The sequence below is a fragment of the Alligator mississippiensis genome, chromosome 6 (genome assembly GCF_030867095.1).
Source record: "Alligator mississippiensis isolate rAllMis1 chromosome 6, rAllMis1, whole genome shotgun sequence".
In the NCBI taxonomy this organism is placed as follows: Eukaryota; Metazoa; Chordata; order Crocodylia; family Alligatoridae; genus Alligator; species Alligator mississippiensis.
The window spans coordinates 1,095,892-1,108,682 of record NC_081829.1 but is presented as its reverse complement, the minus strand read 5'-3'; the positions used below and the strand labels follow the sequence as shown (position 1 = coordinate 1,108,682).

The 12,791-nt window shown below is 59.1% G+C and overlaps 1 protein-coding gene across 4 annotated transcripts in view; it reads left to right on the top strand.

Moving 5' to 3' along the window:
* Positions 1-1,109: 1,109 nt before the first annotated feature.
* Positions 1,110-12,791, top strand: part of EPHA10 (EPH receptor A10) — a 58,038-nt gene continuing 46,356 nt past the window's right edge. For 3 of the 4 annotated variants that reach the window (XM_059729456.1, XM_059729459.1, XM_059729458.1), the window contains exons 1-3: positions 1,110-1,231; positions 4,047-4,111; positions 5,502-6,171. In XM_059729456.1, the coding sequence (XP_059585439.1) occupies positions 1,147-1,231; positions 4,047-4,111; positions 5,502-6,171 (820 nt within the window). In that variant the 5' untranslated portion in view covers positions 1,110-1,146. Of the gene's footprint in view, positions 1,232-4,046; positions 4,112-5,501; positions 6,172-12,791 lie in introns of those variants that run through there. The other variant, XM_059729457.1, reaches the window with a different exon arrangement.

The window sequence follows — 12,791 nt, the reverse complement described above, 5'->3', positions numbered from 1 at the left end:
CTCGAGCCCCGAGTCCCGACACGCTCCCGCAGCCGGATGAAATGCTTTGTATTCGGTCAGCACCAGCCTCCGCTCCTCCAAACACACCGGGCACGGCCGTGAGCGTGCACCGCTCTCGGGCATCCCCGTGGTCCGCGTCGATTCGGTGCCCTTTGTGGCACGAGCGGCCGGATCCCTTCCGTGCAGAGCAAGCTGCCGCGCTCCGGAGGCTGCTAAGCGCGATCCATACATCACACCCTGCGAGTCGCGTGTCATATTAGAGACATCTCGTTTTAAAGGGCATCCTTCAAGCGCAAACTAGCTTTTCCCCACACTTGACTGATCGCACAAATAACCGTGATTAAAGGTCAAGTGCCTGGGTTTTTCCTCTTTTACTCCTTAAAAATTTATATGCGCGAGAAACCCTCGGAGCTAACACAGCGTGAAATTGTGGTGCAGTTCGGAGCCTGTAACGCCAGCGGAAGAGCGCGTCTCTTCCTGGGCGAGTGGAACGGTCTCCCCTAGGAATGGCTCTGGCTACGAGGAACCCCGGCTGTCGTCTCGCTGGCCCGCCGGCGGTGCGGGAGCTCCCTGATCACGAACACGGGTGAGCGCGGGGCACCGCGGGCCTTCCCCGCGCCCCGGGGAGCGCCCCGCCTCGGGGCTGTAGCTCACAGTACCGCCTTTTCTTAGTTTTTAATTATTTTTTACACATTTATTATTATTATTATTATTATTATTATAATTTATTTGATTTCCACGGGCCATTGCTGGTGGCGGTGGCCCGGCTCGGCCCGGCAGGCCCGGGCGCGTCGCTCCGCGAACCGGCGGCCGCCGTCGTTAGGGTTCAGCGTGAACGCCCGGGCCGCACAGGGTTAACTCAGCCCGCGGCACGTGCGGCCCCGCCCCTACGCTGTCATTGGTCCGCAGAGTCGCCCGCCCACCCGCTGATTGGCTGCGGTGCCCCCCTCGTGTACTCCGATTGGGGGCACGCCCACTTGCCTTCCATTGGCTAGTGCCTTCCACGCCCCTTCGTGCCGCCATTGGCCGGCGGGGGCGGAGGCGGGCACGGATTGGCGGGGCGGGGCGGGGCGGGGCCGGGGCAGGCGGCGGCGGTGGCTGGCGCGGTGCGGTGCGGTGCCGAGCGGAGTCGGCGGCGGCGGCGTCATGGAGCCGGGGCCCGGCCTGGCCCTGCTGCCGCTGCTGCCGCTGCTGCTGCTGCGCCCGCCGCCCCCCGCCGCCGCCGAGCACGGTCAGTGCGGCCCGCGCCCGGGGCGGGGCGGGGGGCCTGCCTCAGGGTCCCGGGGCTGGGCTGGGCTGGGCTGGGGAGGGGAGCGTGCCTCAGTTTCCCTTGGGGGGTCCGTGCCTCAGTTTCCCTTGGGGGGGGGTCCGTGCCTCAGTTTCCCTTGGGGGGGCATGCCTCAGTTTCCCTTGGGGGGGGACATGCTTCGGTTTCCCTTGGCGGGGGGGTCCGTGCCTCAGTTTCCCTTGGCGGGGGGGGGGGGGGGGCGTGCCTCAGTTTCCCTTGGCGGGGGGGGGGGCGTGCCTCAGTTTCCCTTGGCGGGGGGGGGCGTGCCTCAGTTTCCCTTGGGGGGGGACATGCTTCGGTTTCCCTTGGGGGGTCCGTGCCTCAGTTTCCCTTGGGGGGGGGTCCGTGCCTCAGTTTCCCTTGGGGGGGCATGCCTCAGTTTCCCTTGGGGGGGGACATGCTTCGGTTTCCCTTGGCGGGGGGGTCCGTGCCTCAGTTTCCCTTGGCGGGGGGGGGGGGGGCGTGCCTCAGTTTCCCTTGGGGGGGGACATGCTTCGGTTTCCCTTGGGGGGTCCGTGCCTCAGTTTCCCTTGGGGGGGGGTCCGTGCCTCAGTTTCCCTTGGGGGGGCATGCCTCAGTTTCCCTTGGGGGGGGACATGCTTCGGTTTCCCTTGGCGGGGGGGTCCGTGCCTCAGTTTCCCTTGGCGGGGGGGGGGGGGGGCGTGCCTCAGTTTCCCTTGGGGGGGGACATGCTTCGGTTTCCCTTGGGGGGTCCGTGCCTCAGTTTCCCTTGGGGGGGGGTCCGTGCCTCAGTTTCCCTTGGGGGGGCATGCCTCAGTTTCCCTTGGGGGGGGACATGCTTCGGTTTCCCTTGGCGGGGGGGTCCGTGCCTCAGTTTCCCTTGGCGGGGGGGTTCGTGCCTCAGTTTCCCTTGGGGGGGCATGCCTCAGTTTCCCTTGGGGGGGGGACATGCTTCGGTTTCCCTTGGGGGGGCGTTCCTCAGTTTCCCTTGGGGGAGACGGACACGCCTCAGTTTCCCTTGGGGGAGGGGGGGGGTCTATTCCTCAGTTTCCGTTGGGGGGGATGTGCCTCAGTTTCCCTTGGGGGGGTGTTCTGCGCTGCTTGCAGCTGCCCCCAGGGCGTGGGGCAGGCGGAGAGTCCCCCCCCCTCCCCCGGGCTGCTGTGTGGGCAGAGCCCCCACCCCGAGGCCCCCGGTGCGTGCGACGTGCCGTGTGCGGAGCAGGGCTCCCCGGGCTCCCGGCCGCGCCGCGCTCCGTCGCCGCTCGAGCGATTGGCGGCGATGCCCGTTGCAGCCGTGCAGCGCTGGGGCCGGCGGCGGCTCGATCCCCGCGGCGGAGGGGAGGCGCGCGTGGCGGCAGCCAGCCGCTGTCGGCGGAGACGGGGGCGCCGAGCCGGCAGTCGCGTGGCGTTAGCCCGCAGCAGGAGGCAGCCCCGTGCCCAGGGGAGGCTCGGGGAGGTGCCCGCGGCGCTGGGGCCGGGATGAAACCCGGGGCACTCGGGATCTTCCCTGCTCCGTGCTGTGTCGAGCCCCGCCGGCATCTCCCCTGGTGCCCCCCCGCAGAGCCTCGCTCGCTGCTGGCAGCCGTTTTAGCGGCCGGAGACCGTCCCGTTGGCACTCCTGTCCCGTGCGGATGGAGAGGAGCCCGAGCGGGGAGAAAGGGGGAGCGGGCGGTGAAGTTAGTGAGCACCGGACTCCTGCGCCCTGTAACGCAGCCTGTTGTCTGTGCTGCGAGATCCCGCCGTGAATGTGCAGCCCCAGGACAAACCCCCTTGTCCGGAGCTGAAGTTTCCAGGCTTGGAAAACCCGGCGGGTTCCAGACCCTCGCGCGTACAGATGCTGCAGTTTCTGTCCAGGAGTGTGAAGCTCCTGGTGGAGAACGTGCCCAAGGTAGCAGCAGAGACCTGCAAACTCTGCCCTCGCTGGCAGCCTTTCGGATCGTATTTTCCTCTGCCTGCCCCGCTGCGGGGTCTAACATTGATTCTCGTGTTAGGTTTTATTGCTCCCCATAATTATTTAAGTTTGGGCAATAATTGCCAAATTGCTTGTCATCCTCCAGGTCTGGAGGAGTGGCTCCTAGTGCAGTGTTTAATCCTGCACTTCAAGATTAAACTACTGAGTGAGCTCCGAAGCCACTTTCCTGGGGCGCTTTGGATCGTGACTTTCTGCTCAGCTGGCTGCAGCCTCGGGAAGGTTTGCACCGTGAGAGCTGCATGCCAATCTGTCTTTAGACAGAGGCTTTATAGCTCTGTGTACCTAAGCGCTTCAGCCACGTGCTGTGATTCAGTGGGTCAGGATTTGACCCCTGGAGCGTGAGAATGTGGTGTGTTCTGCATTTCTCCTTGTCTTTGTAAAATGGATCAGTCTTCCCTATGGATCTGATTGCTGCAAGTTAGGAGAGAGGCCCACAAGTCTGGGCAGGAAGCTGACCCATAGATGGTTCTTTGGGCTTTGGAGTAGCACCTCAGATCTCGGCGGATAGAAGCAGGCACAGCAGGCGCTGGAAGAGCCTGCAGAGGTGTGAGGTTGTGTGATCAAGGTGGAAGTGAAAATGGGTGAGATTTCAAAGGGCATGAGAGGGCTCTGCAGCCTCCTTTCACAGCCTCTGGGGCACTGCCCCGTGGGTGCATTTCCACCTGTTACAGGGGTACAGCGTTTCCACCTGTTTGTCTGCTCAGGGTGAGCTACCAGAACCACTGCTTCCTAACCCGGGGGCTGAGCTGGGTGGGTGCTTCCCGGTGGCTGAGAACAGATACAGGACTTCTAAATTCACTTCCCACTCTCTTGTCTTCCATGCAGTTATTTTGCTGGACTCCAAGGAGTCCCAGGCAGAGCTGGGCTGGACCTCGCACCCATCGAACGGGGTAAGTGAAGCTGTCCTGTCACTGGTGGAGCCCCTGGCACCCAGTATGGGGGGCGTCCTGTCAAGAATGGCAATGAATGTGTCTGCTGGTGCTTGTGAGCCGCATAGGCTGAGAAGCCCGGTGAATTCAGAGTGGCAGTTTTGGGCCCTCTGTTTTGGGGAACGGCCTCACGGCTCCGGTGATCCAGTCCGTGCACCGTGCACTGCTGCTGGCAGTGGTGCAGCTGCAGGGAGGTGATGGGTGAGCTCTCGAGCTGTGCAGCCTCTGTGGGGCAGGGTGTGGAAGGCTTTGGCCCTGGGGAGTGGCTTCCACCCTGGCCACTGTGGGTCTAGAGCGGTACTGGCCTCTGGTCACAGAATAGCCCTGCTAGGGCAGGTGGGCAAAGTGCTGCTCAGCCCCAAGTGCCAGCAGTGGGCTGGAAAGAAGGAGCAGGTTTTTCTCTCCGAGCAGTGGCTTGACTGCCTGACACGCAGCACAGCTGGACTGAGTAGTGCTTTCATCAGCCCTGGGCGCCCAGGGGAGCGGAGCGGGGCAAATGGCTGCATCGATTGTGTCACAGCAAGGCAGCAAACTTGGAGCAGTTTGCCCAAACGAGTTTTACATCCTCGTAATAAGCAAACGAGCACCAGTCAATTAAAGCTTTAATGTGTGGCTGGCTTCCAGGCCTGTCTCTTTCAAGTTTTCGCTCGGCTCCCTGCTGAGCAGGGGACAAACCAGAGCAGCTTGCAGGGAGCTGGGATACACAAGTGTCTGCGATGCCTGTGCCTCACCCTTGGGCTATCTGTAGCTGTGCCTAGAGGCGGTTTCCTGCCCCCGTCCTCCCCGTCAGGGGAGAAGTTGCATGTTGAGACCTAGGAGTTGTGAGGAAACTCCGTTGCTGCGTTTGCTTGATGCTGCTGCCTGGAGATGGGTTTGCTTCGAATGGCCCTGGAGTCAGCCCTCATGGGGGATGGCGAGCTGCTCCTGGTTTCAGCAGCCAGCACCCTTGCCCATGGTTCCCAGGAGGGACCTCTTTCCTGGGAATTGGATGAGTTTGCTTCATGAGAGCTTTGGCTCCCGGCCCCACCATCCCACCCTGCTTCCCTGCATGAGCTGAGTTTGCATAGCACTGTCTGAGAGGGAAAAGCCAGAGCACAGGCCTGGCTTTGAGGAGACAGAGCCTGCCAGGCGCTGAGGTCCAAGCCCTGCAGAGGTCACACTTGAAAAGATGTGGGGGGCCTTGTCTCCATTCATGAGCACTGCAGAGAGGCGTGTTATATGGCATCGTGTATTGCACGGTGCAGGAGTTGTGACGGGTGGTGCATGCATGCCAGGAGCTGTGTGTCTGGGCTTGGAGGGGGGTGTTGAGTAGCTGTGACTGAGGTGTAACTGTTCCTTGTTCTTTCCACAGTGGGAGGAGATCAGCGGCGTGGATGAAAACTATAAGCCGATCCGCACCTACCAGGTCTGCAATGTCATGGAGGCAAACCAGAACAACTGGCTGCAGACGGGCTGGATCGCACGCCGTGACGGGCAGCGGATCTTCATTGAGCTGAAGTTCACCCTGCGGGACTGCAACAGCATCCCTGGCGTGGCGGGGACCTGCAAGGAGACCTTCAACCTGTACTACGCAGAGGCAGACGCTGACCTGGGCCACAGCCTGCGTGAGAGCAAGCACACCAAGATCGACACCATTGCTGCCGATGAGAGCTTCACGCAGGGTGACCTGGGTGAGCGCAAGATGAAGCTGAACACGGAGCTGCGGGAGATCGGGCACCTCACCAAGCGCGGCTTCCACCTGGGCTTCCAGGACGTGGGCGCCTGCGTGGCCCTGGTGTCTGTGAGGGTCTATTACAAAAAGTGCCTCTCCACGGTGCAGAACCTGGCCGTGTTCCCCGACACCGTGGCCGAGGCTGCATTCGCCACCCTGGTCGAAGTGAAGGGCGCCTGTGTCAACCATTCCGAAGTGGACCTGGATAACCCTCCCCGGATGCACTGTAGCGCGGAGGGGGAGTGGTTGGTGCCCATTGGGAAGTGTACGTGCAGCGCCGGCTTTGAAGAGAAGGACAGCGGGTGTGAAGGTAAAGTGTCCATTCCTGACTCGTTCCTGCGTCCCTGCTATTTTGTTTTACCGTGTCCATCACCCTGGTGCTCCATGTAGGGAGGGGAAGGGCAGTTTGTCACTCTCTTCATGGCTTTATAACCACTTACCAGCTTGCCATTAGGGTGCCCAGCCTTTGCCCTGGTGATGGCACTGTGCCGTTAGAGCTGGCTGTGCTGTGGGCTCAGAACGGCAGCCAATACCGCTGGCAGGTGCGTTCACACCGTAATGCTCTGCAGTCATTTTAATGTCCTCATTGTCCTGTTTTGGAGACAACTTAATAATTTAGTGACTTCACGACTTGCAAGGTTACATTCAATGGCAGCTGTAAAAGTAGATGTAGCTCCTCCTGAACAGGTGTCACTGTAATGAATTTGGTGTCACAATCACTTTGGTGCTTCTGACATGAGGGTGAGAGCAAAGCAATGCACGGGACTGGAGAGGGGATGAGTGAGCATCTGAGTTTGGAGTAGAGGAGGGGCACTATCTAATATAACTTATGTTCTGTTGGGTCTTAGTCAAGGCCCAGCCTGGTTTGAAATATTGCTGTTGGTGGAAGTTGAATGTCAGGGTAACCCTGTGCCAGTTGCTGCAGCTGGGGTTTCCTGCCCATATCAGGCCATCTGCACGTGCCCTTGTGGCTCTGTCTCTTGGGAATGGCATAGCTGCCATGGGGAAAATTACTTCCCTGTAGCCTTAACCCGCCTGTTGCATGTGACAACCCTGGGTTGCACCCTATGTGCTTTGGAGTGACAGGGCTCTGCATCACCGATGTTCCTGACACAGGGGTGTGTGGGGCAGGAAGGGGGCATTTTCTGGAGGGGAGAGATTCGCATGACCAAAAACATCTCTTAAAGTCATGTGGACACAGGCTAGCACCCAGCTACTCTACCTGGGAACTTGAGTGGTGTTGGGGAGAGGAGCGTGGGGAAGTAGGGGGCACAAGTCAATTTGGCTAACTGCAGGGCAGAAAGCAGCTTTCTGCCCCCCAGGCTGGCAGGGCCCAGGACATTAGGAGGGGCTGATCTTGTGCTTGGTGGGAGCTGTGTGAGTCGCGCACTTCGTTTCTTGGAAATTTTCTGTTTTGGAACAATACTGGAAATCAGACACCCTCTGAGCATCCTACGAGTCGCTGCCCGGTGCAGCGACTGTCAGAGGGTCGCGGGGCTACAACCCAGCTGGGTTCTGCCTGGACAGGCCTGTGGGCTGCAGAAAACCTCAGGGGATCTGTGACGGTCACTTGGGGGGTCCGACTCCTCCTGTGCAATAAAACAAAGGGCCATGCTCAGGGATCAGCTCTGTCCCACAATGACGACCTGGTAAGCACTGAGCTTCACGCGCAGGGGGACGGGTGCTGGTTGTGCTCCTCCTCTGGAAGGCAGGCCAGCCTTCTAATGGGGCTCTTGGTAATAGTTACTTAATGCCCTCTTTAAGGAGACCCCATTAAAGCAATTGGAGTGAAATCTGGGTATTGTTCATTGCTCCAGTGCATGCGTGGCAGCCCGCCATGCCTCCCCATCTGTTTGGAGCGGGGAATTGACATAGTGAGTCCCAGAAGGCCCCGGCTGATGTTTCAGGTTTCTCTGTGTTGAGTTTAAATAATTCATATTCTCTTAGGAAAAATATTTGAAGTAATTTAATGGACATAATTAAGCTCTTTTCCCCTCTCTCAGAAAGCAGGTCATTAGTCACTCTGCGGAGCTGCCTCTGGTGGCTGGTCCAAGAGCAGAGAAGAGTTTGGAGGCACTGAAAGTTTTCGGGATTTTTTTTTTCCCCCCTGGCTGTTCATTAGCATGGAACAAAGTGCATCTCTTCCAGAGATGGATGGTGGAGGTCGGGGAGGTGGCCGGGCTCTTTCAGCAAGGACAAGGGCCACTTCTCGTGGAGGTGGAGACACCTAGGTGCCTTGTGGGCCCATGCAAAGAGGGGGCACTGTATTCCCCACTCCCCACGCCAGGCTCTTCTGCTCCCACATCAGTCGTCTCTTTGTGTGGCATGGGGGTTGGGGTGCCATGGAGTGGTGGCTCCTGGCGTGTGGCCCAGCATGGTGCTGACTGGCCCCTGCTGATCCTTGTGAGAGGAGCCTTCTGTATTGGCAGCTAGGGGTGCCTGTGGCTCTCGCCTTCCTTGTGCCTCTTACCTGAGGGCAGCTCTGCTATGCTGGGAGGATGCTGCTTGTTTGCTCAAGATCTGTGTGGTGAACTGCCCAGGGTTCAGATCAAGGGAGCTGGCCAGGCCGCCAGCAAGGCTGTCCTCCTGTTGTGGCCCAGAGCCTAGACAGGTCCACCTGAACCCTTGTGATTGTCCCTTTCACAAAGGAACCTCCAACACAAAGCATCGGCTGGTGTCCCTGCCCCCATCCCTAGATCCAGCCTCCTGAAAACCTTATGGCACCCTGAAACTCTCAGCAAAAGCCAAGCGTGGGCCCCTGGACGTCTGTGCTCCTGTCCAGGCTCCCTGTACCCGCTCAAAATCAGCAGGCAATGAAGTGGTGGGAAGGAGAAAGGTGTAGGCTGGTGCAAGCAGGTGGCATCCCTCCTGGGTCTGTGTCCCATTTGCAGGGTTGAGTGTCTTCTCTGGATGGTGGGTGTGGTGGGCCAATAGGAGGAGCTCCTGCTTTGAGCCTCCCACCTCACCACGCCCGTCCACCTTCCGGACTCCACGTGTCTCTCCAGGGCCCTGGCAGACCCCCTTTCGAGCCCCACCGCAGAGTTCGGGGGTAACGCATGCTGCCACCACCCCAAGAAGGGACTGTCTGGGGCCTGTGTCCTTGGGGAAACACAGACCTAATAGTCCTATGGGTACTCAACCCAGTACTAGAACTTGGGGCACTTCCCCAAGACGGGGGCCAAAAAGGATAGTTTCCCTTAGTCTGCAGCCCCAAGGGCTCTCCTAGGTATAATCTAGACCCACTCCCAATAAGTCTCTCACACTAGGTACAAAGGAGAACTTTATTGGTTACAGAGGGTAGGGTTAGAATAGGGTACAGGGTAGAGCAATATCAGAGAAATCCCATAGAGCAAACTCCTGTGGCTGGGTAGCCTTTGATCTCACATCTGAGTTGCTGCAAGCTATATGTCTAGCTGGATCGCAGTTAGCTACTCACAAGTACCATCCAGAGACAGTTGGAGATTCCCTCTGGAGGCAGGCAGGTCCTTGCTCACGAGTTTTGAGAGAGGGCAAGTTTCAGATGGTACAGCTCTTCTTTGTTCCTGAGTATCCCTCATGGCTGCTGCTCGCCCTACTCCTGGGCAGTCCTTAACTTATATAGCCCTTGTGACCTCATTTACCTGGTCCAATGGAGGCCAGCACCTGTTGGCTGTGAGCCAACCAATTTGAAATACATCACTAGTTGCCAGGCAGACTCTAGCCCACGAGGAAGGATGCCCCTCACCCAGGTATGTGATGCCAGTCAGGTAGGCAGAGGGAGCAGGTTTCCCCCCTCCCTCAGGAACGTATCCAGCTCAGGTTACCCAAAGAGATGGGGTAAAGGTATGTACCCTCTGCTGGGCCCATCCTAGTCAAAGTTGTCACAGAGCAGAGTTTTTGGGGGAGAAACAAAGGTGGCTTTCTGCCACGGGGGCCTGTGGGGAGCATGCAGAGCCCGGAGCCAGGCTGACCGATCGGTGCTTTCTGTTGTTGGGTGTAAGAAGCTGGAGTGTGGGACCTGGCCTGCTTGGCTGGGCACAGGGCTGCTGCGGTTGTAGAGGAGGTGATGTTTGGGCAGGCCGCTCCACTACGTGTGTGGGGCAGCTTGAGCGGGACAGGGAGAGCAGCAGGGCCTGGGAGATGCTGTTTTTGCTCAGGGAGACGCCAACTTGCATGGGAATTAAGCGATAGCTCAGTAGTGTTCTCTGGTGTGATTTAAGGCTGAACTCCCCCTTGTATGCAGGGTGCGCTCATGGCTTCTCATTGCAATCGGCACAGATAGGAAAGGGGTAATAAGATTTATGGCACTCGGTAATTACAGCTGCAGCAAAGCCAAAGCTCGTCGCTGCCCAGCTCCCTGCACAGCACCGTTCATCCCATGTGCTTCCTGTCTCCGTTACCAGTCCCCCAAATGCAGCTAGCTCTGGGGTGGGGCGCAGTAGCACTCTTCCCCGCTCAGTGAGTGGCTCTGTCACTGTAAACACGTTAGGGAAGTCCCTGTGGTTTTGTGCACGCTTGCAAACAGCTGCTGATGCGTGATTACCTCTCTCCAGCGACTGCACGGAGAGCGAAGGGAAGGCTTTGTTGCAGTGCTGCTGAGCAGAGCCGGCCACTCAGCTCCTCAGCAGCTGTGTCCTTTTACCCTTAATTTCTCCAGGCACGGTTGCTGGCCTGTTCCTATCATTTGTTCTGCAGCACCTCGCCATGCCGTTCTGGCAGGAAAACGCCTGGCAGTGGAGGCTGTGCCTGGCGTTCGCTGCAAAGTTCTCTCTCTCACCTTCCCCCTCCGCACCCCACCCCTCTTCGCATCTGCAAGGAGAATTTCAACAAAGCCCAAGGTTAATATTTGCCAGCCCGGTTGGTTGCAAATGAGACAACTTCAACCAGACGTCGAATTAACATGATGGAGGCCAGTTTCCAAAAATAGCCGCCAGCCACTTTTCCCTGACAGACACGTAAATTTGTGCTGGAGCAAAGTTTCCTTTTCAATTTATTTCTCTCTGCTCCTGACAGCCGTGGCGCACGCCGGCCCCACGTTAGCATTCTGCGGGTTTGTGGCAGGCTCCCCTGCGCACCTGCCTGTCAGCGGTTCTCATTTCCAGTGGGTTGGGGTCTAATTAGCAGGCAGTTCCTTTGGCCTTTGGATATCTTCCCCTCTGGGGGGTGACGCTACCGAAGCCAGGTTTGCAAGGGACGTGGAGCCTCTCTTGCCAAGCACGGTGCTGGGGCAAAGAGTCAGATCTGACTGCTCAGGGAAGCAGGTCCAGGGACACCCAGGGTCAGTGCGGTGCCCAGCATTGCCTCCTTATCTGGCACCTGCTATGCGGGGACACGGGCACTGTCTGTGCTCCAGATCCGTGGCCTGGGAGGGGGTCACAGGACCCACAAGGACTGTTCTGCTGCTGCCAGGTTGCACTGCCTGGACTGGGCTCAGCTGGCCCCCTTGCTAGCCTGGCTTCCCCTTGGAGGAGCTGGACTGGTCAGCAGCCCTGGGAGGGTGGAGGCCACCTGGTTCTTGGAGTCTTGCCCCTCCCGGTTGCTGTTCTTGCCCCCATGGTCAGCTGAGTGTGGGGCACTGACAAGTGCTCAGCTTGAATGCAGCGCTCTAACAAGTGTTCTGGGTGACAGGGACTACAGCGAGATCCCTGACACAGGGACCGAGCCTCACCTGAGCAGTGACAGATGACGGGCGCCTGCTAATGACAAGCTCTTCCATGAATATGGAAATAAGCTGCACATTTCCATAACAAGGGAGCTGGTCTAATTGACTCTGCCTTCACACTCAATCCTCGGGGTGGAAATGACACCTGAGAGCTTCCCGTTGGTAGGAGGTAGCCTGGTGCTCAGGGACGCCTGCATCCCTCTGTGCATCTCGGCTTGCCCAGAAGGGAGGATGGGCAGAGGCCTGTGCTTCCTCGCCGCTGCAGACCTGCTTCGCTGCCAGCAGGGACTGTGCACCAAGCTGTGTGTCACCATGAAAACACCCTCCCCTGCACCTGCGCTCCAGGTACTGCCTGCTGCTGCTGGCGAGTCCAGAATGTGCTCCAGCTCCGGAGGGGGTGTGCTGTTCACAGAAGCTCCTCTGATGCCCTCCCTTCAGAAGATAAGAATTGCCCTTGACTGGGTCAGACGTCTTGCCCAGTCTCCTGTGTCACAGCAGCAGAGAGCGGAGACTGGAAGGGAGAGTGACCTGGGTCTGACCGGGGTTTTCCCTGCCTCACTTGCAGCCTCCAGCACTTGAGGTCTAGGGAGTTCTGCTTAAGAGGCCATGCCCCTCTCTCCTGCACTCAATAGTGACTGATGCTCATCCCCTCAGTGCTGGGGGAGCCGAGCCCTGCAGCCCTCCTCTTCCTCGTTCGTGCTGGGTCACAGGCCTTGAATAGGCCAGCCCCTCTCCCCAGTGGCTGAGCTTCTTCTGAGCACAGAGCATGGCATGGGAGGTGTTCACCCTGCACCCGGCTTCACGCGGTGGTATCGGCCGTGGGGCTGGAGCTGCACATGCAGAGCCGGCTTGGGGCATTAGCACAGCATTGCTCAGTGCCTGGTAGATCCCAGCACTGCAGTGCCACAGCTACCGCCCTTGTGATCAGCAGCAGTAGGCAAGCTGCCTCATCCAACAGTGCCCCAGAGGCAGCGGTGAGGGGGCAGCTCAGCACACTCTGGCTGGATATCCTGCACACAGCAGGTATCTCTGTCCTAAACATCAGCTGATGCTTATGCTTCTCGTCTGACTCACGGCTGAAGGGCAGCCCAGTCCAGGGCAGGCTGGGCAGGGGAGCTAGCAACGCCCTGTTCAAAGCTTGGCTGCAGCCAGTGTGACTGCCCTAGGACAGGCCTTTGCAATCGTCCTGCAGCTGGAAGCGTGGCACGGAGCCCTGCTAAGCTGCTGTATGCGCCTGGCGTGTGCTGGGTGCCGTCCTACCTGGACAGGTTCAGGGAGCCTTGGGGGCT